Consider the following 21,288-nt stretch of genomic DNA (forward strand, 5'->3'; position numbering starts at 1 on the left):
TTTCCACAGACACCACTGAAGGAAACACAAAACATTCATCATACCCTGAAACAGCAAGTTTTACTGCAGTCACCTCAACCCTATCAAAGTCAACTGGAGTAGAGGAACAGTCCATGGCACCCTCTTCCATCACTTCTGCTTCAGAGACAACAGCGTCTTCTCAGAGCCACAGGACTCAGACCATGGACACCATCAGGGAATCTCAAACCAGCACTATCTCAGCAGTGATCACATCAACTCCTTCAGCGTCCCTAAGTGGACACACCCTTACAGAGGGCACCTCACAGGAGACTCCCACCTCTGGGGAAGCAAGGACTTCATCTCATTCCAGCATCAGCCACACACCTTCTGCAACCTCAGAAATGCCCCCGTCAACATCCTCCACAGATCATACTTCAGCCTCTTCCAGCACAAGCAACAGACATCAAATGACATCAGAGTTCCCCCAAACGCCTCTTTCCACAGACACCACTGAAGGAAACACAAAACATTCATCATACCCTGAAACAGCAAGTTTTACTGCAGTCACCTCAACTCTATCAAAGTCAACTGGAGTAGAGGAACAGTCCATGGCACCCTCTTCCATCACTTCTGCTTCAGAGAAAACAGCGTCTTCTCAGAGCCACAGGACTCAGACCATGGACACCATCAGCGAATCTCAAACCAGCACTATCTCAGCAGTGATCACATCAACTCCTTCATTGACCCTAAGTGGACACACCCTTACAGAGAGCATCTCACAGGAGACTTCTACCTCTGGGGAAGCGCGCACTTCATCTCCTTCTAGTGTCAGCCACAAACCTTCCACAGTGTCAGAAATGCCCACGTCAACAATCTCCACAGAAGACACTTCAGCCTCTTCCAGTACAAGCAACAGACATCAAATGACATCAGAGTTCCCCCAAACACCAACCTCCACAGTCACCACTGAGGGAAACACAAAACACGCATCATACCCTGAAACAGCAAGTTTTACTGCAGTCACGTCAATACTCTCAAGGACAACTGGAGTAGAGGAACAGTCCACAGCACCCACTTCCATCACTTCTGCTTCAGAGACAACACCGTCTTCTCAACGACACGGGACTCAGACCATGGACACCATCAGGGAATCTCAAACCAGCACTATCTCAGCAGTGATCACATCAACTCCTTCATCATCCCTAAGTGGACACACCCTTACAGAGAGCATCTCACAGGAGACTTCTACTTCTGGGGAAGCGCGCACTTCATCTCCTTCTAGTGTCAGCCACAAACCTTCCACAGTGTCAGAAATGCCCACGTCAACATCCTCCACAGATGACACTTCAGCCTCTTCCCATGCAAGCAACTCACATGCAGTGACATCAGAGATTTCCATAACATCAGTATCAACAGTCACCACTGGAGGAAACACAAAACACACATCACACTCTGAAGCAGCAAGTGTTATCCCAGTCACCTCAACACTCTCAATGTCCACTGGACTAAGAGAACACTCCATGGCACGCTCTTCAGTCACTTCTGCTTCAGAGACAACAGCGTCTTCTCAAAGCCACGGGACACAGACCGAGGACAGCACCAGAGAATCTCAAAGCAGCACTATCTCAGCAGTGATCACAACAACCCCTTCATCCTCCCTAAATGGACACACCCTTACAGAGAGCACCTCACAGGAAACATCCACCTCTGGGGAAGCAAGGACTTCATCTCCTTCCAGCATCAGCCACAGCCCTTCCACAGTGTCAGAAATGCCCACGTCAACAATCTCCACAGAAGACACTTCAGCCTCTTCCAGTACAAGCAACAGACATCAAATGACATCAGAGTTCCTCCAAACACCAACCTCCACAGTCACCACTGAGGGAAACACAAAACACGCATCATACCCTGAAACAGCAAGTTTTACTGCAGTCACGTCAATACTCTCAAGGACAACTGGAGTAGAGGAACAGTCCACAGCACCCACTTCCATCACTTCTGCTTCAGAGACAACACCGTCTTCTCAACGACACGGGACTCAGACCATGGACACCATCAGGGAATCTCAAACCAGCACTATCTCAGCAGTGATCACATCAACTCCTTCAGCGTCCCTAAGTGGACACACCCTTACAGAGGGCACCTCACAGGAGACTCCCACCTCTGGGGAAGCAAGGACTTCATCTCATTCCAGCATCAGCCACACACCTTCTGCAACCTCAGAAATGCCCCCGTCAACATCCTCCACAGATCATACTTCAGCCTCTTCCCGTGCAAGCAACAGACATCAAATGACATCAGAGTTCCCCCCAACGCCTCTTTCCACAGACACCACTGAAGGAAACACAAAACATTCATCATACCCTGAAACAGCAAGTTTTACTGCAGTCACCTCAACCCTATCAAAGTCAACTGGAGTAGAGGAACAGTCCATGGCACCCTCTTCCATCACTTCTGCTTCAGAGACAACAGCGTCTTCTCAGAGCCACAGGACTCAGACCATGGACACCATCAGGGAATCTCAAACCAGCACTATCTCAGCAGTGATCACATCAACTCCTTCATCGTCCCTAAGTGGACACACCCTTACAGAGAGCATCTCACAGGTGACTTCCACTTCTGGGGAAGCACGCACTTCATCTCCTTCTAGTGTCAGCCACAAACCTTCCACAGTGTCAGAAATACCCACGTCAACATCCTCCACAGATGACACTTCAGCCTCTTCCCATGCAAGCAACTCACATGCAGTGACATCAGAGGTTTCCATAACACCAGTATCAACAGACACCACTGGAGGAAACACAAAACACACATCACACTCTGAAACAGCAAGTTTTCCCCCAGTCACCTCAACACTCTCAATGTCAACTGGACTAAGAGAACACTCCATGGCGCGCTCTTCAGTCACTTCTGCTTCAGAGACAACAGCGTCTTCTCAAAGTCACGGGACTCAGACCATGGACACCATCAGGGAATCTCAAACCAGCACTATCTCAGCAGTGATCACAACAACCCCTTCATCCTCCCTAAATGGACACACCCTTACAGAGGGCACCTCACAGGAAACATTCACCTCTGGGGACGCAAGGACTTCATCTCATTCCAGCATCAGCCACACACCTTCTGCAACCTCAGAAATGCCCCCGTCAACATCCTCCACAGATCATACTTCAGCCTCTTCCAGTACAAGCAACAGACATCAAATGACATCAGAGTTCCCCCAAACGCCTCTTTCCACAGACACCACTGAAGGAAACACAAAACATTCATCATACCCTGAAACAGCAAGTTTTACTGCAGTCACCTCAACCCTATCAAAGTCAACTGGAGTAGAGGAACAGCCCATGGCACCCTCTTCCATCACTTCTGCTTCAGAGACAACAGCGTCTTCTCAGAGCCACAGGACTCAGACCATGGACACCATCAGGGAATCTCAAACCAGCACTATCTCAGCAGTGATCACATCAACTCCTTCATTGACCCTAAGTGGACACACCCTTACAGAGAGCATCTCACAGGAGACTTCCACCTCTGGGGAAGCGCGGACTTCATCTCCTTCTAGTGTCAGCCACAAACCTTCCACAGTGTCAGAAATGCCCACGTCAACAATCTCCATAGAACACACTTCCGCCTCCTCCAGTACAAGCAACAGACATCAAATGACATCAGAGTTCCTCCAAACACCAACCTCCACAGTCACCACTGGAGGAAACACAAAACACGCATCATACCCTGAAACAGCAAGTTTTACTGCAGTCACGTCAATACTCTCAAGGACAACTGGAGTAGAGGAACAGTCCACGGCACCCTCTTCCATCACTTCTACCCCAGAGACATCAGCATCTTCTCAAAGTTACAGGACTCAAACCATGGAGACCATCAGGGAATCTCAAACCAGCACTATCTCAGCAGTGATCACATCAACTCTTTCACTGTCCCTAAGTGGACACACCCTTACACAAAGCATCTCACAGGAGACACCCACCCCTGAGAATGCAAGCACTTCATCTCCTTCCAGCGTCAGCCACAAACCTTCGGCAACCTCAGAAATGCCCCTGTCAACATCCTCCACAGATGACACTTCAGCCTCTTCCCATGCAAGCAGCTCACATGCAGTGACATCAGAGGTTTCCATAACACCAGCATCAACAGACACCACTGTAGGATACACAAAACATACAACACACCCTGAAATAGGAAGTTTTACTCCAGTCACCTCAACACTCTCAAGGGCAACTGGAGTAGAAGGACACACAACACCCTCCTCTTCCATTACTTCTACTGCAGAGATGACAGCATCTTCTCATGACTACAGGACTCAGAGCATGGAGACCAGCAGAGAATCTCAAACCGACACTATGTCAGTCTTCATCACCTCAACTCCTTCATCTTCCCTAAATGGACACACTCTTACAGAGATCGTCTCACAGGAGATATCCACCTCTAGGAAAGAAAGCACCCTATCCTCTTCTAGTGTCAGCATTGCACCTCTAGCAACATCAGTTTTATTGACAGTACCAACCTCAAGAGATACCACTGTAGGTAATGGAAAGGACACATCAACTCCTATTACTAGAACTGTTATTCCAGTCCCTTCAACAGTACCCATGAAAAGTGGACTAGAAGTACAATCAATTGCAATCTTTTCCAGCACATCTACTCCAGGAACATCAGCATCTACCCAGAATTACCAGACTCCAAGCCTAGAGACCGCCAGAGAATCTGAATTCAGTGGAATTACATCAGCAACCACATCAGCTCTTTTATCTTTACCTAGTGGACTTACTCTTTCAGGGAGAATTCCTCCGGCAATATCTCCTTCAGGTGAAGCAATCACTTCACCTACTTCCAGTGACAGTAAAACACCTTTGATGACATCAGAGACATTGACAGCCTCAACTTCAATAGACACTACTGTGGAAAATACAGGAGATACATCCCTACCTGTAACTAGTAGTTTTCCTCCATTCATTCCTAATGTTTCTACAACATGGCAGTCAGCAATACAACCAACACCACTGTCTATCAGTACTCCAGCTCCAAAAACATCTACAGTTTTCCATACCCATGCAGACACAGAGACAGCAGGATGGCCTCATTCCAGCAGTTCAATGTCATTCATTCCAGATAAAACAACATTCACTTCCTCATCCTTCAGTGATAGCAGTCACACAACTCAGTCACAAAAAGAACTGTCTTCAACACCAATGGCTTCCACTATACTGGTTACAGAAAGTTCATCTTCTTCAATAGCTAGCAGTATTTCTTGGGTTACCTCTACAGTCTCAACAGTAGATGAAGAAGTGCCAACCCCACACTCCTATCTCAGCACATCTCCTCAGGAAACAACAGTGGCAATTTCCAAGTCTCACTGGACACAAGGCATAGGGACCACTGGAGATATTCATGTCAGCAGAAGCTCCAATGTAACCCAAACCATCAAAACAGTTACATCTGCATCTCCTTCATCCTTACTAAGTGAACATACATCTCAACAAACTATAACAGCAAGCCCAGCAAGGCAGTCAACACCACTCTCTAGCAGCACCTCTTCTCAAGAATCATCAGTTGTTTCCCAGATAGGTCATACTCAAGGTCCACGGACCACACAAGAATCCCAAACCACAAGTTTAATCTTCCCCATGACAGACACAATCAAGACAGTCACATCTGCAACTTCTCCTTTCAAATCAAGTGGACATTTGCCCTCAGAAAATGTTCCTCAGGATACACCCACCACAGGTGAAGTTACAACCTTCACACCAGCACCCTCAAGGGACAGCCACACAACTCAGGTCACTACCACTACCACAGAACTATGGACGTCACCAACCAGTGCTGACACCAGCCCAGGAACATTAAGAGGCACATCACTTTCCATTAAAAGCACCACTTTTCAGAGCTCTGTAGTTTCAACAACACTAGGCCCAAGAGGACAATCAACATCCCCTGCTTCTAGTGCCTCACCTGACACATCAGCCATTTCCCAAACCCACCAGACACAAAGCACAGTGACCACTGGAGAACCACATACCAACACACCAGCCTCCTTGGTAACAGATACCACCTTTTTGGCAGACACCCTCTTGGTGGGCACAGCTACAGCTTCTTCATCTACAGCAAGCAGCCAAACAACTTTAGGAAATGCTTTCCCAGGAATATCCACCTCAGATAAGATCAAGAGTTTCTCACCAACTTTCTCCAGGGAAAACCACATAACTCAATCAAAAACTGAATTGTTGTCCTCTGCAGCAAGTCATGACACTACTCCAGGAACCATGGAATTGGTGTCCATTATTGTCCCCAACACCTCTCAAGAAATATCAGCTGTTTCCCAGAAGGCTCAGACTCAAATTATAGGAAGCACCAGAGGATCTGAAGCCATAAGCTCAGTCTCCCAGGTGACTGACACCTTCTCAACAGTTACACCTCCACCTCCTTCATCTACAACAAATGTGCACATGTTACCAAAAACCACTGCCCACACTCTGTCATCTTCAGACATCAGCACAACACTTATCTCCAACCCAGTCAGAGACAGCCACAGAACCCAAACAGCAATGCCAACTTTGTTATCTGGGGCAACTGAAGGGCCGACTACTGTTGTCTCTACCACTCTGAGTGATGTAGCCTCTCATTCTCCTTCTACAGTTTTGGTCACAAGTGAAGTCCAGAGAACAGCTCCAAGCTCAGCCCTCCATAAAAACATGACTGCAGTGACCATTTCCCCTGTGGGTTCTGTCAGTAACTCCATGACAAATACCATGCAAGTCCCAACTTCCTCAGTGGGTGAGTCAAGCTCACCCATTTCTGAGCATCCTGCAACTGTTCAAACAGTAGCCTCTACTACTAACCCTACTACAAGGCCAATGTATATGAGTTCTAAGAGTAATCATAACAGTGTTGCTGGATCCATACCAACTTTGTCATTTCAACCTACAACATATTCTTCAATCAAGACCACTCCTGATACTTCTTCAGTGTCTAAGTATTCTAAGAGTCCATTGCCTACTCTACAGCCATCCACAGACTATGCTTTCTCTGACTTTACTTCCTCTGGTAATATGGGCACAGCTCAGACCATATCAAGTTTCTATACTTCAACCAGTGACTCTTCATTCTCTCAATCAGCCCCTGGCCCCGCAGTCACCTGGAGCTCCACCACTCTATTCACAGGGCACTCTGCTCCTCTGTCTGTTACCAGAACTTTCCCAGCATCCACTGCATCCTCAAGTTCCATTGTGAAGACTCAGACACCAGGTAGGTGGGGATTCCAATATCTCGGTCTCTTACAGTGGCCCCATTGGCTCAATTCAGCCTAGAGTGCTTGAGAGAGATGATGAGTTGACACTACCAGGCTGGCATTGAGGACAGGTCCACAAGAAGATGAGGTGAGTGGGGGTGTGGTGAGTGACAGGCTCACCATTCCCTCTGTCCCAAGTAGACAATTGTTTATGTTCATGGAGTGATTTGGTTATGACCAAAAGACATAAAAGAGACTTTCTAGCTGTCTCTTCCAGCTCCTGAGGTCTGTGACTCTCTTTGACTCTGCTACTTTCCGACTATAAGACCCACTCCAGTTTTCTCTCCCTGCATGCCCAGGAGCAATCACAACTTCACTGAGGACAGGCAGCCAGAGAAGCACAACAACATCACTACCACCAACAACCTCCCAGACCCTTACAACATCCACTCCCAGCACATCTACAAGCAAACACTCAACTGCTGTCCCAGTCCCTAACAAGCCCAAGAAAGGTAAGTGATTCTGTAGACCTGGGGCCCCTCTACATTGGGTTGGAGAGGATTGAGTTAGATGTAGATGCTGTAGTTGTGGCAGCCTGATTGGATCTACCAGTGAGGACCCTTGTGGGTAGCTGGGGGAGCCAGTTCTGTGGATACCTCTACTGTCTCATCTGGGCCATGGGAAGTCCAGCTGTTCCCCATCTCCACTTTAGAAGGGTGATGTAACTGAATACTCAGTCTCAGCCTGCTTGCTTATGGACTACCCTCTCAGGTTGTGAGCTCTCACAGGGGACAATGAGACAGCATCAGAGCTGGGTATTGAGGGCTGGCTTTGTACATAGCACTGGGCGAAGAGGTGGAAATAGAGAAATGATTAAGGTGCTGTTCAGTAAGAGATAGATCTGATGCCTGGATAGGTGCAATTAGAGGAATAAATGCAGGGTATTAGACACACAATGGAAGACCTCTAGGGGGCATTCGGGTGTGCTTAAGGTGAAGAGGAGGCTTCCTGGAAAGAATGAATAGGAGTTGGGGAAGGGGAAGTGTCCCAAGCAGACAGGAGGCTTGAACAGCTTGAATAAAGGTGTAAACATGAAAAGTAGTCCCAGTGTCGCACAGGGAGGAGATCCCAAAGCACTTGGGGACGCTGGAAGCAAAGTGAAGAGTGTTGAGAAATGGGGCTTCCATGTGAGGGACCAAGGAAGACATGGCTAGATTTGTATTTCTGAATGATGCTATGTTGGTTGGAGCATTGAATGAATTTGGAGGAGGCCAGGAAAGATGTATACAGACTGTTGTGGTATTCCAAGCAAACCAGGGGAGGACTGCCAGGAAAGAAAGGAGGAGAGCCATTTGAGAAATAGTTAGGGCAAGGTTTCTCAAACTAGAGCCCAAGTACTTCTAAGGAGTCCGAGGACAAATTTTGGGGGGTCTTCCAGTTTATCTAGAGAAATACCATCTTGGGAAATAAGTCTCATTCTACAAAATAGTATTTCAATTATTCATCTTCACAACATTGGAGGAGTTTTATCTTTGAATCCTTGAAGGAATAATTTGTTGGTATTCTGATAGCAGGACCTTTTTGGAAATGGATGAGAGTACCCACTGAAGGGGTAAAATGAAGAGATGGGTTAAATGCAAGTGGCGACGGGGAGAGAGGAGTCTTTGATGGCTCCCAGTTGGGTGGAGGAGAAGCTTGGGGAAGCTCTCTGTCAGCCCTAAAGAAGTCAAGGCCCATGAGAACTTCCTCCTCTTCTTTGTACTGGCCAAGGTGTTTCCCTCTTTCCCTATGGACCAAGCGTTGGAGATCAGGAGTTTGTCAGGAGGACTGTGGACTTCACCTCACCACTCTTCAAGCCCCAGATTGGCTTCCCTCTTGGCTCCTCTCTCCGGGATTACCTCTATGTGAGTCTGCAGCTGCAGCCCAAAGGGCAGGACATGTGACCTGCTTTTCTCTCTAGGGCTAGGAGATGGCCTGTGACAACGACCATGGCAGAAAGGAAGGGGGAATGCAACAAGCAACACCTACTAGGCACCTACTGTGTCCCTGCCACTGGCTCAGTTTGCATTCACATTCTTTAATGTCACAGTGCCAGCTGAGGAAGACTGGGAACTAGGCGAGGCTCCCGCTACCCTCATGGACAAAAGCGTCTTCACATCAGTATAGAGATCTTGGGGTCCAGTAAGCTCTCCACTATTTTCAGGGGACCTTTTAATGAGTAGGAAGCTCTACTTGGGAAACAACCTTTTGATGCTGTTTACATTTTCTATAATTATTTCCTGGTTCCTCAGTCCAAGTTCCCCATAGCTTCTGGAAGAGAGTTGGAATGCTAGTCATGGCCCCTGCAGCTCTCAGGGGCGGGTGTGGGGAGCTGAGGCAGGACATGCTAAGATAGGGCAACACAGCGATGGGAGTGAAAGTAGCAATCCTCTTGGCCCCATCTGATGTGGATGGACCTTCAGGATGGGGCTGAGGAGATTCACCCAGAGGTCTCTATTCTCTGATGGGCCCATGTATAGGTGGGGTCAGCCACTGAAGCAGGGCAAAACATACCATGTCAGGAAGGACTTAGAACAGAGGAGTGTCCTGCAGGTTATGAGCATTTGAGTGTGAACTATGTAAAGTGGGCTCTCCCAGCAGGCGGGGAGATGAATGTATGACCTTGTAGAGGTTGTTGACATCTCTAAAGTTCTACCCAGAACTTGGGGGTCACACTTCTGAGGAGCTTGCCCAAGGCTGGGACATTTCCTTCCTGACTCCCTCCTTGAATACTAATCAGAAGAGTCTTTGTGTCCAGTTCACAGATAATGGCCAGATCATTTTCCCGGAGTCAGAGTACCAGATTTTCTCCTACCCCAATCCTCCCCTTAGAGGCTTCACAGGCTGGGACCCTGTGGCCCTGGTGGCTCCATTCTGGGATGATGCTGATTTTTCCAGCAGCCATGGAACCATATTTTACCAGGTAAGCCTTTCAGACTCCAGCATTCGGGATCCCTCAGCAGCCAGCAAGGATAGACAAAGGGCTATGTTGAGGGTGTGCAAGTGTTACTGCTGTCAGAGCCTGGGCTCGGTGTGGGCAGAGAGTGATGCTTAAATATGAGGGTGGAGAGGAAACTGCAGGACTGTTACACAGACTCAGGAATACCCTATCACAACCATGAGAAGACCTGCAGTTGGTACCCTCATTTCCTTGTCTTTTCTGCCTTCCTTTCCTAGGAATATGAGACACTCTATAATGAACACAACCTGCTAGTCTGGCAGGTGGAGTCTTGGATTAAAAAGTTCGCACACATCCGGAACTACAAAGCCAGGTGGACCCTAAAGGTCACATGGGTCAGTGCCCCTGCCTATCCTGCCCAGTGGACCTTTGGGGTGAGTGGACCAATGAATAGCTCCCTGAGAACCATTTGGAAGCCAGATATCCTAGAGTGCTAGGCAGGGGACATTCTTCTAACTTCCTCTCTGATTCAAGGACACATTGCTGATTATAGCACCATTTCACTCCCACCCTGTTTGCTGAGCACTCACCTAATACTCCTTGGGTTGAAACATTGGAAATGGAATTTTTGCCAGCTGTTGGCAATTTATATGGCTCAACCTGATATTATTATCCACATTTTAGAGATGAGGAAGATGATGGTTAGAGAGGTTAAGCAACCTGCTCAAGGTCACCCAGCTGGCAAATGACAAAACCAGGCTTGGAACTGAGGTTTTTCTGGACTTCCAACTCTGGCTTTCAGCTGCAAGGCCATCCTATGGAAATGGTTGCACCACACAGTGTCCTTGCTCTTCCTTCTGGGGACTCAGCTCTTATAGTCCTTGTGTGTGATCTAAAGTCACTCATTTCTTCATTGGTTCAACAAGTTCATTGGTTACCTACTTTGTACAAGCACAGTGCTTAGCATCTGCCTTCAGAGAACCTCCAGTCTCACCTGCTGTCGTCCGTCTACAATATTTAGGTTAAGGGGACATTTGGACAATGTCCTTAAAAATATCCCAGGGTAACTAAATAGGCCTCTCTCAGCTCTCTGGGGTCATGGCTACTCTTTCTGAGGCCTGAGGCTTTCTCACACAGTCTTCTAACTGGATCCTAAACCAGAGCCCTTTATTGCCCCTCCCTGGACAGAAGTCATAAAGCAGGCAAATCCACCATGGAAGGGGCTTTGACACCCAGGGTGAAAGCTGCCCTACACCATCCCTAACTTGCTCTGGGTAGGCCAGGAAAAGATGATGTGGGTGCCTGGGCAGGGGTGTGGGGAGTGAGATGGGACATCAGGAAGGAGACCCCAGATCTCTCACAGGCATCCCTATGTTTGTCTCCAATCAACCTCCAGACCAACACCTACCAGGCCATCCTCTCCACAGACGGGAGCAGGTCCTACGCCCTGTTTCTCTACCAAAGTGGTGGTATGCAGTGGGATGTGACCCAGCGCCCAGGCAACCCAGTCCTCATGGGCTTCTCCAGGTAGGACACGGACAGTCAGCACTGAGTAGAAAATAGGAAGTGGTGCAGGGCAGGGATTTTGCTGTGCACCCACCCCCATCCCCCAGGACAGGCATGAAGCCTCCTTACTGTTGCTTCTGACTCACCTACTCTGCCTCCTGCTTCTTGCTATTTCAAATTAAAAGATACCCATTCACTTGGCCATTCTCTTTCCCATCCCAGTCCCCACACATTGTAATAATTCCCAGAGCTTTGACTTCTCTGCTATCTATGGACATTAGACAACCTCTCTTGACTTCTCAAATATCCCAATAGTAACAGCCAACATTCATTACACTATTCATTTGATTATCACAAAAACCGCATGAAGGAGATACTCTTTGTTACCCATTCCGCAAGTAAGAAAACTGAGGTAAAAATAGATCAGTAATTGCCCAAAGTCACAGAGCTGGGAAGCAGCAAAGAAGGAACTGGAACCCAGACATTTGAAGCTGAAATCTGCCTTCCTGACTTCTGGTGGGCTGAGAATTAGCCCCTCACCCAAGGCACCAACAGTTTGTGGGGGTCAGTGGGAAAGACAGAGAGTGGGGGCATGGGGCTGTGGATTCCTCTGTATGAAGGTGACTCGATCTCTGGCAACAGTTCTCAATCACAGCATTTCCAGATGCTGGTGTGTGCAATCAATTGTGAAGGTCACGTGTAATTTGCTACTGGTAATTGCTGCAAATTCTCTGAGATCGTGTTCAGGGTTGCCCCTATAATTACATTGCTTTCACTTGCTTTCTGATGTGCTGTAAAAGAGAAAAGAGTGGAATTATCCAAGTAGCTAGGGATTTCACACCCTCCTGAGTAGCCCGTGGTATGTGTCACACCTGCGTGCCTCACCTCACCTGTGTCAGAGAGGAAGCAAGGTGAGGAGTCACTGCTCTGAGGCATGCACCCAGAGTGAGGCTACAAACTCCACTCTAGGATTTCCCTTTTCCTGGAGCAGTGCTGTGAGCCTCAACACCAAGGGTGGTACACCCATTGCATCAGATCCTCACTCAGTTCTGAGGGATCTACAGATGTTACAGCATTTAATCCTCACAATACTGTGAGGTGGATGCTACTGTTGTCTCTTTCCTACCAATGTAAAACCTACAGATCTAAGAGGTTAAGTAACTTGCTCATGGCAACCATGTTACTAAGGGCTGGAATCGGGCACTGAATCCATGCTTGTCTAAATGCAGAGACTGGCTTTTAGCCCTCACCATGTACACAGCCCTCTGTCCCATCCCCAGTTGAAGGGAAACTAATCAGAAGGAGGCCTGAACTCTGTTGTTTTCACACCCCTGTCTCATAACCAACCTCTTATAGTTAGCAACCAGATGTAGAATAGATTAGGGTCATCCCACCCTTCACCCCCCATCTCTGCCCTCTCCTGCCTGCTGCTGGGAGTCAGTGATGCTGGCTGACTGGTGTACTGACTTCATAACTGACTGACAAGCTGATATCTAATAATTAGCTGGACCGAGTGACTGTCTTTCCAACTGACTGGATGAATGTATAACTTGCCGACTGAGAGGAAAGACCCTGGGAGTGACAGAGACCTGAAATTCTTTCCTTTGCCTGCAGTGGAGATGGGTATTTTGAAAACAGCCCACTGACATTCCAGCCAGTGTGGGAGAAGTATCATCCAGACCAATTCCTGAATTCCAACTCAGGTAAAAGCACCACCTCTCCACACATGAGCTGGACTCAAGTCCTCTGTCCTCAACTCCAGGTGTCATGACAGTCCTAGAGAGGCAGCTCTGTAGCGTCTCCACCATCCCAAAGGGTGTCCCCGGCATCATCTGACCCCAAGTGTAATCAGGACTTGGCACTACCCAAGGCACAGCTGGTACCTTCTGCACCCTCATGTAGTACAGTCTCAATTGGAGCTATATGTCTTTTCCCTGGGATGAGGCAAACCCAGGTCTCTCAGTGGGGCCCAGAGCCTGGGAGTGAGGACAGGGTCATGGCAGGAGGTGGGGATGTGAATGGGCACTGAGGACGATACTCCAAGTGTCCTGTCCCGGAGCTGGAATGAGAATCCCGATGAGATCCCTTGAGGGAATCTACCAAGAGGAGTTCTAGAGGTCTGACATTCTTTCAGTCATCATTTGTTGAGCACCCACTGTGTGCTGGATGCTGTGCTAAGAGTCAGGAATATGAAGGGGAAAAAAAAAGGAAAAAGACTATGTTTGCTCTTTTTCTAAAATTTTTTTTAACGTTTATTTATTTTTGACACAGAGAGAGACAGAGCATGAACGGGGGAGGGGCAGAGAGAGAGGGAGACACAGAATCTGAAGCAGGCTCCAGGCTCTGAGCCATCAGCCCAGAGCCCAAAGCGGTGCTCGAACTAACGGACCGCGAGATCCTGACCTGAACCAAAGTCAGACGCTTAACCGACTAAGCCACCCAGGCACCCCCATGTTTGCTCTTAAATAGCTCTCACTCTAGTAAGAGGGCCAGTACTTCAGCATCAGGAGTCCCCATGGGACATGAATCGATATACTGTCCAGCGACCCCAAAGGGAAAGAAATTATAGTTTCCAAAATGTGAGTAGAATGAAGGACATTTTAGCATTAGAAATCAGCCATGTAGGTTATGAAGTATAAATCTACTTCCATTTGTTCTGTGGCAAACTTGTGGTAAACAGAAGCTAAGTGGAATCATGGGTGCCATCTTGTGGAGATTCGGGCCCTCCTATCAAGATGCATCCACTTGAGACCTTGTGTGTGTGTGTGTGTGTGTGTGTGTGTGTGTGTGTTTGTGTGTGTTAGAGGGAGTATCTGATTTGTTTCCCATGATATCAGGCCATTGTGGAGAAGATCCATGAATAGAAAATCATAGACAATAATTATTTTCTTCAAAACCTTAACAAATTGTAGTTATCTTGATAATTTCTTCTTTTATGTGGGAACAGGGTCAAAATCTAATACATTATGTCCTGTTGTGTCTTACTGGATCCTGGAACCCCTTCTCACTCATGGCTATTGCAGTGCACAGTATGTAACTTACAGTTAAAGGTCAACTTAAATTCAAACCCCTGTCAAGGTTTCTTCTCCCAGCTACTTCTCCTTTCCGAGGATGGCATCTGGGCACAGTGGAAGCCTCCTCAGCCTCATGGTGCTGGAGTAAGCCCCTGCTTTGCATATCAACTTCTCTGTGGCTCCCCAGCTGCCTTCTGTCCTGGCTATTTTGGCCACTGACATGTCTGCGCAGGGGGAGAGGGAGGGTCTGGGAAAGCCAGGTGTCTGAGCTGGTGGCTGGTGGCATCACTTAGTGAGGTAGAGGATGCATGAGGAGAAACTGGTCTGGGGAGATTGGAAGGTGTTGGAGCTCAGAGTGGCAGACGGGAGGGTAGAGGATCAGTGGACTGAAGGTCAGGGCTAGGGTCTGGCTCTGAGTGGGTGTGGGCCTCCCTGCCCAGCACTTGTCCTAGGGTTTCTCCCCTAACATTCAAGCTTTAATGGTTTTTGGAGGTCACATGAAAGAGGCCAATCTGAACTGGGTCCCGTCCCTGGAAGAGCCATCCAGAGTGGGGGAGGGGCATACAAGGTGCAGTTATGAGTTGGGTTGCTAAAGCAGAGCTCGTGGCCCTAGGTGCTGGGATAACCCCTTTTTCCTGTACTTCTCTAGGTCTCCAGGGCCTGCAGGTCTATAGGCTACACAGGGAAGAAAGGCCCAACTACCGTCTCAGGTGCCTGCAGTGGTTGAATAGACAGCCCCAGTGGCCCCAATGGGGCTGGAACCAGGTGTCCTGCCCTTGCTCCTGGCAGCAGGGACTGTGGGACTTACGATTCCAGCCCATCAGCATAGGTAATACCTCCTTCCTGTCTTTTGGGGCACACCCACTGTCTCCCATAAGCCCACTCACCAACCCTCTGGTCATACCTGACCTGTCCCTTCCAGGGTCCCTCCCTGAGCCTCCCCCTGCATCCCTGCCCCCACCACAGGCACTGGGCCTGAGTATGTCTGCACTTGTCACAGGCTGGTGGGGCCTCGGCAGCAGGCAGCTGTGCCGTGTTTCTTCCTGGCGTGGAGGCGTGTGCTGCAGCTACGGGCCCTGGGGAGAGCTTCTCCAGGGCTGGACAGTGAGCACTCCTTGGCAGTTTGGTACGTGTGTCCCACAGAGATCTTACCCCCACCTTCTCTGGAGCTCTCTCCTCTTCTCTGTCAGAGACCAGGCCTGGGCACCAAGCCAAGCAGTGGGACCCAGAGAAAGAAGTCTTTTGTCCCCCTTCCCTCCCAGCTCCTTCCCCTCTCTGGCCATTGATTTCCTGATCTTGTAATGTTGGGAAGCTTCCAACATCCCTTCCAGCTGACATCCTAGGGATTTATAATTGAGTGCCTCTTGTCCCATCTTCACTTGGCCCCATTGCCCCAGACAAGAATGGAGGCATCTTTCTAGGGAAGGGGAGGGGATCAAGTCTGGCCCTGTCCCTCTGGACCCAGATTAGCTGGCAGTCTTGGGGAAGACATGGAGTCATCTCCTGCAGAGACCCTCCAAAGGAGCTAGAGAGCATAGGGTTGGAGGACCAGGGTATTGTGCATCCTCCCCCTTCCACCCCCCTGCCCCTGACAACACAGCAGCCTCCATGACCCCCAGACCATCAGCCACATGATCCCACTCTTGAGCTTTCTGAGCCCGGGGACTCAGAAAGAAAGCTCGTTAGCACAGTTCCAGCAAGCCTGCAAGGGAGACGGTAACTGGTCAATGACCTGAGGCTACTGAGTGGGTCAGGATCTGACCTGAGGTGTGCCTGATTCCCAAACCATGCCCCTGCTGCCCATGTCATCCTGCCCTACCAAACCTTCTGGCTGGGCTCTGCAGGTCCCCTGTCTGTCAGCAATACGCTGCTCTTCTCCCCAGACCAAGAACTGGAGCCATGGGACTGGTGCTGCCGTGGGAACGACAAGCCCTCCTTCTGCGCCCTGTACCAGCAGAGGCGGCCCCGCATCGGCTGTGCTGGGTACCGTCCCCCAAGGCCTGGTGAGGCTGCTGGGGCCTGCCTTGGGGCAGGGCTGAGGCAGAGGATCTGGGGAGGCATAGCTTCTTGGGGCCTGGACCAGGGCAGTGCTAGCTTCCCAGGGATGGGTTGTGGCCACAAGGGAAGATGCAGATGGTTCAAGTGTGCGGCCAATGGCAAACAGAGGAGCTTTGTACCTGGCATTGGGGAAGGGGTGAGAAGGTAGGGGGCGGAGGTAATGGGTCTATGTGAATTTGGGTAGGGGCACAAAAGTGCAAGAGGGCTTCCGGGAATGGTTCTACACTCAGTGAACCCCTCCCAGGCTTGAGTCTGCCTGGAGGCGGTGGGGATCTCAGACCCTTCCCTGGTCTGCCATGTCAGTGTGGTCTCTCCTTTTTTCAGCCTGGATGTTTGGGGATCCCCACATCACCACCTTGGATGGTGCCAATTACACCTTCAACGGACTGGGGGACTTCCTGCTGGTCCGGGCCTGGGACAGAAACTCCTCCTTCCTGCTGCAGGGCCGCACTGCCCAGACCAGCTCAGCCCAGGCCACCAACTTCATTGCCTTTGCAGCTAAATACAACACCAGCAGCCTGAACCCCATCACAGTGAGTGAGGCAGGGGTGCCGAGGAGAAGAGAAAGAAGGAAGAAGGGAACAGGGCAGCAGGGAGGGAGGATGCATCCTGCCAGGGTAGTGGTTCGAGACTCAACCCCAGAGACAGTGGGATTCGGGTCCTGGCTCCACCAGCCATGTGATTCTGAAGAAACAACTGAACTTCCAGTGCCTTGGTTTCATTGTAGTAAAATGAGGGTAATACTACCTACCCTGCAGGGCTGTTGTACGATTTAAATGAGATAATCTGGCCTCAGAGGCTGGCCTGGGCTAAGCACTCCCAAGATGTTAGTTACATAACCTCATCATCACACCCACCTACATGTTCCTCTGGGGCTCAGGTCCAAATTCTCTGAAGCCTCCTTTCTCAGCCTCTTGGCCCACCTCAGGCTTAGGCCTCCTCCAATTTCCTTCCAGGTTCGATGGCTCCTCAAGCCGAATGACACAATCCATGTGCAGGTCAATAACCAGACTGTGACATTTGAGACTAACCGTGAAGACCCAGAAGGTAGGCTGGAGACAGCTGTCAGCCACTTGGTCCTGCTTCCCCGGGTCAGGCTTTAGCAGGGCACCCAGGGCCTGGACGTCATGTAGAGACAGCAGCACTGGGGCAGTGGAGACGGGTTGGCACCCCTGCTTCACCCCCTGTTCTTTCAGCAGCTGTGCCTGAACAGCTTCTTCACCGCTTTCTCTTCTCACTTCTCTCCCTCCTCTGCAGTGATGGCTTATCTGTAGTAGTCCCTGTCTCCAGTCTCCAGGAAGAAGGGGGTGTCATGTGAGTGTGGCTTTCAGCCCCTGGGAAAGGCACTCCCAGGACACCCCAGAGCTGCTCTCAGAGTCTCCCCCTCAACATCTTGACCCTTCACTACTGCCAAGTCTTGGGTCTGCAGGGTATGAAAGCCGGTTTCTTTCTCATCTGTCTCTCAACATCCCAGGCCAGGAGATATTCAACACCACCGGCATTGTAATGACCCGCAATGGCTCCCTCGTGTCAGCCAGCTTCGATGGGACCGTGACCATCTCCGTGACCGCCCTTTCCAACATCCTCCATGCCTCCTGCAGCCTCCCAGAGGAGTATCGAAACAGCACAGAGGGCCTCCTGGGTGAGAAGCAGACAAGACTCTGCTTTTGAGGCAGCAGCAGCAGCAGTAGCATCAAGAGCACGGGCCCCAGCCCACAGGCAGCTCCCCGTCCAGCTGGCCTGTGGACACCCCAGGCTGAGCTTCCCTTTCTCAGCGTCCTTGGAACAGAACCCTGAGGGCACAGAGAGGTGGGGAGGAGCAAGGGACCTCTTCAGCTTCCTTTGAGGCTCATTTCTTGTTCTCCCAAAGCTCTCATTCTAGGGCAGCCAAGGGGGCTTTGAGGATGCCCTTTCTCTCCCTCCAGCCCCTACTTCCTCTCCCTTCTTCCTCCATTTTCTCCTCCTCTATCCCTGAGACTGAGGGGTGAGCTATGAGGTCTGGTCCTCTCCCCTCCTCTGGAAGGACTGAACCGAGAACAGACACAACTGGAAGGGGCTTCCCAGGCCCCTACTCCCCCTCACACCTTGAATGTGACCTGTTGGATGCTCCTCAGGGAAGGGGAGAGCCACAGTTCCAGGGTGGCCAATCTCCTACTCTGTCCCTCAGGAGTCTGGAACGACAATCCAGATGATGACTTCAGGATGCCCAATGGCTCCACCATTCTCAACAAAAGCGATGAGTGGCAACTTTATCAATTTGGAATGACCTGTGAGTCTGGGCCTGAGTCCTAGGGGTAGATGTGGCTGGGGTGGGATGAAGGAAGCATTGTCTCCCTTGGGCCTGTGGGAGCCAGACCTCCATCCTTTGTGAGGGAGGGGTGGAAAGGCCAGGAGGAAATGTTGAGGATTCTGGGGCCACCTCGGATTTGTCCCCTCCACCCCCATCCCCCCCCCCCCCGCATTTCTCTACCTGGAAGAGAAGGCGAGGGAAGTGGTGGCCCTTACTCACTAGAGCAGGGATTTCCAGCCTCAAAAGCTGAAGTCACTTTGTCCCTTCACACCCCCTCCCTCACCCCAAGGCATATAAAGTGAGGGTAAGGGGTGGACACAGCAGAAGTATAGCTGGAATCCCATCCCTGGTACCACTACCATTGTACTTCATATGTTCTAGGGGAAATCAATGATACGAGACTCCTTGGCAAGAGAGACAGCCCTCTGCCTTCCAACTTCACCCCTGTCTTCCTTTTCCAACTGAAGAACAACGACTTGGGTGAAAATCTGGTCTCTGAGTGTAATGGAGATGAGCAGTGCATTTATGACAGCCTGGCCACAGGAAACACAAGCACCGGCCTGAACACTAAGATGCTCTTTAGCAGATACCAGCTGATGAATGCCACCCTCAGTAAGTGGCATGAGGCCCAGGTGGCATTTGCAGACTTGGGTGGCAGATGTGGAGCACCCCCCTTTCATGAAATCCCTTTAGGCTACGCGTTTTTCAAATGTAACAGATTCTTTTGTTCATGTTATTCCTCTGCTCAGCCTCCCGTGACTCCCCAGCTCACTCCGTGATGGCCTTCACAGCCCTTTCCTACTTGACCCTCGAGCCTCTCAAACTCTTCCTCTGTTCCTCCCCACCCTCCACTCTCCATTCCAGACACACTGGCTTCTCTGTTTTCTTCAAACACACCAGGCTCACCACCAGCTCCAGACTCCACACCTACTGTTCTCTGCCTGGACTCCCTGCCCTTCCTCCGGACAGACTCTCACCTCCTTCAAGGCTCTGTGCAAATAGAGTCGCCTTCTCAGCAGTGCATTTCTTGGCTAGCCTGTCTAAAATTTCACATTTACCCATACTTCCCATTCACCTTTCCTGCTTTTTCTTTTTTTTCACCCTAGCATTTATAACTATCTAGCATATTTTCTAATTTGCATAGATATCTTTTTGATTATTTGTTTATTGCTGTGTCCTCACTACATGGAATAGTGTCAGTCATAGGTTAGGCACTCAATAAATATGTGTTAAATGACTGAATGAGTGAATGAATGAGTGAATGAACAATAAAATGGAAACAGCAGGGTTCCAAAAGACAGGTATCAGTGAAAAGTTTTTTTTAAGTTTATTTACTTTAAGAGAGAGAGAAAGTAGGACAGAGGCAGAGAGAGAGGGAGAGAGAGAAACCCAAGCAGGCTCTACACTGTCAGTGTAGAGCCCAACGTGGGGCTCAAACTCATGAACTTCGAGATCATAACCTAAGCAGAAATCGAGTTGGATGCTTAACTGACTGAGCCACCCCGGCACTCCATCCAGTGAGAAAGCATTTTCCTCTATTTCCTGACAAATGCAATGCCCATCTAGAGATTACCCCCTTGGTTTTCAGCCCTCTTCCAAAGGTAAAACTCTGTGATGATCTGAACAACCCTGTTCTCTGATTCATTGTGTACCATGCCCAGCATAGCATTCTGATCAGGAAAGAACTTGACCTGAATCCTGTGTGGGGAGAAGATAAAGAGAAAATAAGGATTTGGCCAGGTGGGCAGTACAACCCCAACCCCTGCTCTAGATAGACCTGAAAGCAGGTACACAGAATCATTCCTGCTTCCAAAGGTGGGTCACAGCCCTGGGAATGCTTCACACAAGCCAGAGGACTTGCCCATGAGGGAAGAAAGTGTCCTGCCCCAAACCCTGAATTCCCTCTTTGTGTTTCAGGTAAGTACCCACCTTCTATCGAGGGTGAGCATGTGGTGGAAGCCTATCTGGGGCAGACCAAGCTGACTCAGTACACCAGCGGTTCTGAGAACGTCATATTTACCCTAAGAAACAGCAACACTGACTTCAAGCTCTTTGGTAAGAACGGTTGGCTGCAGGTGTAAGGGATGAGAGCAGAGTCAAGCTTTAGGTAATTTTGCATTATTATACCCTGTGCAGCTTCATTCCACTTTTCCATCAGAATATCCAGGACTAGCATTTCTTGGAGTGATCCCTAAGATTCAGATAGTGTCCCCAGTGAAGAGCAGTGATGGGCTTTTGGCAATCTGGCCAGCTAGCTGCACTAACTCGGGGTACATCC

General features: G+C 49.6%; 1 protein-coding gene across 1 annotated transcript in view; it reads left to right on the forward strand.

The window, feature by feature from the left end:
- The window catches only part of MUC4 (mucin 4, cell surface associated), a 55,625-nt gene that overhangs the window by 25,425 nt on the left and 8,912 nt on the right, over positions 1 to 21,288 (forward strand). The window contains exons 2-16 of the mRNA XM_047100432.1: positions 7,564 to 7,716; positions 8,975 to 9,108; positions 10,002 to 10,166; positions 10,421 to 10,576; positions 11,539 to 11,669; positions 13,263 to 13,351; positions 15,312 to 15,491; positions 15,663 to 15,788; positions 16,546 to 16,665; positions 17,045 to 17,253; positions 17,677 to 17,767; positions 18,195 to 18,362; positions 18,888 to 18,989; positions 19,392 to 19,622; positions 20,928 to 21,065. Coding sequence (XP_046956388.1) covers positions 7,564 to 7,716; positions 8,975 to 9,108; positions 10,002 to 10,166; positions 10,421 to 10,576; positions 11,539 to 11,669; positions 13,263 to 13,351; positions 15,312 to 15,491; positions 15,663 to 15,788; positions 16,546 to 16,665; positions 17,045 to 17,253; positions 17,677 to 17,767; positions 18,195 to 18,362; positions 18,888 to 18,989; positions 19,392 to 19,622; positions 20,928 to 21,065 — 2,193 coding nt within the window. The remainder of the gene's footprint in view (positions 1 to 7,563; positions 7,717 to 8,974; positions 9,109 to 10,001; positions 10,167 to 10,420; positions 10,577 to 11,538; positions 11,670 to 13,262; positions 13,352 to 15,311; positions 15,492 to 15,662; positions 15,789 to 16,545; positions 16,666 to 17,044; positions 17,254 to 17,676; positions 17,768 to 18,194; positions 18,363 to 18,887; positions 18,990 to 19,391; positions 19,623 to 20,927; positions 21,066 to 21,288) is intronic.

Source organism: Lynx rufus, unplaced genomic scaffold (genome assembly GCF_022079265.1).
Source record: "Lynx rufus isolate CCGP_SWC_20201006 ecotype Redwood Valley unplaced genomic scaffold, mLynRuf1.p SCAF_5, whole genome shotgun sequence".
NCBI classification, from domain to species: domain Eukaryota; kingdom Metazoa; phylum Chordata; class Mammalia; order Carnivora; family Felidae; genus Lynx; species Lynx rufus.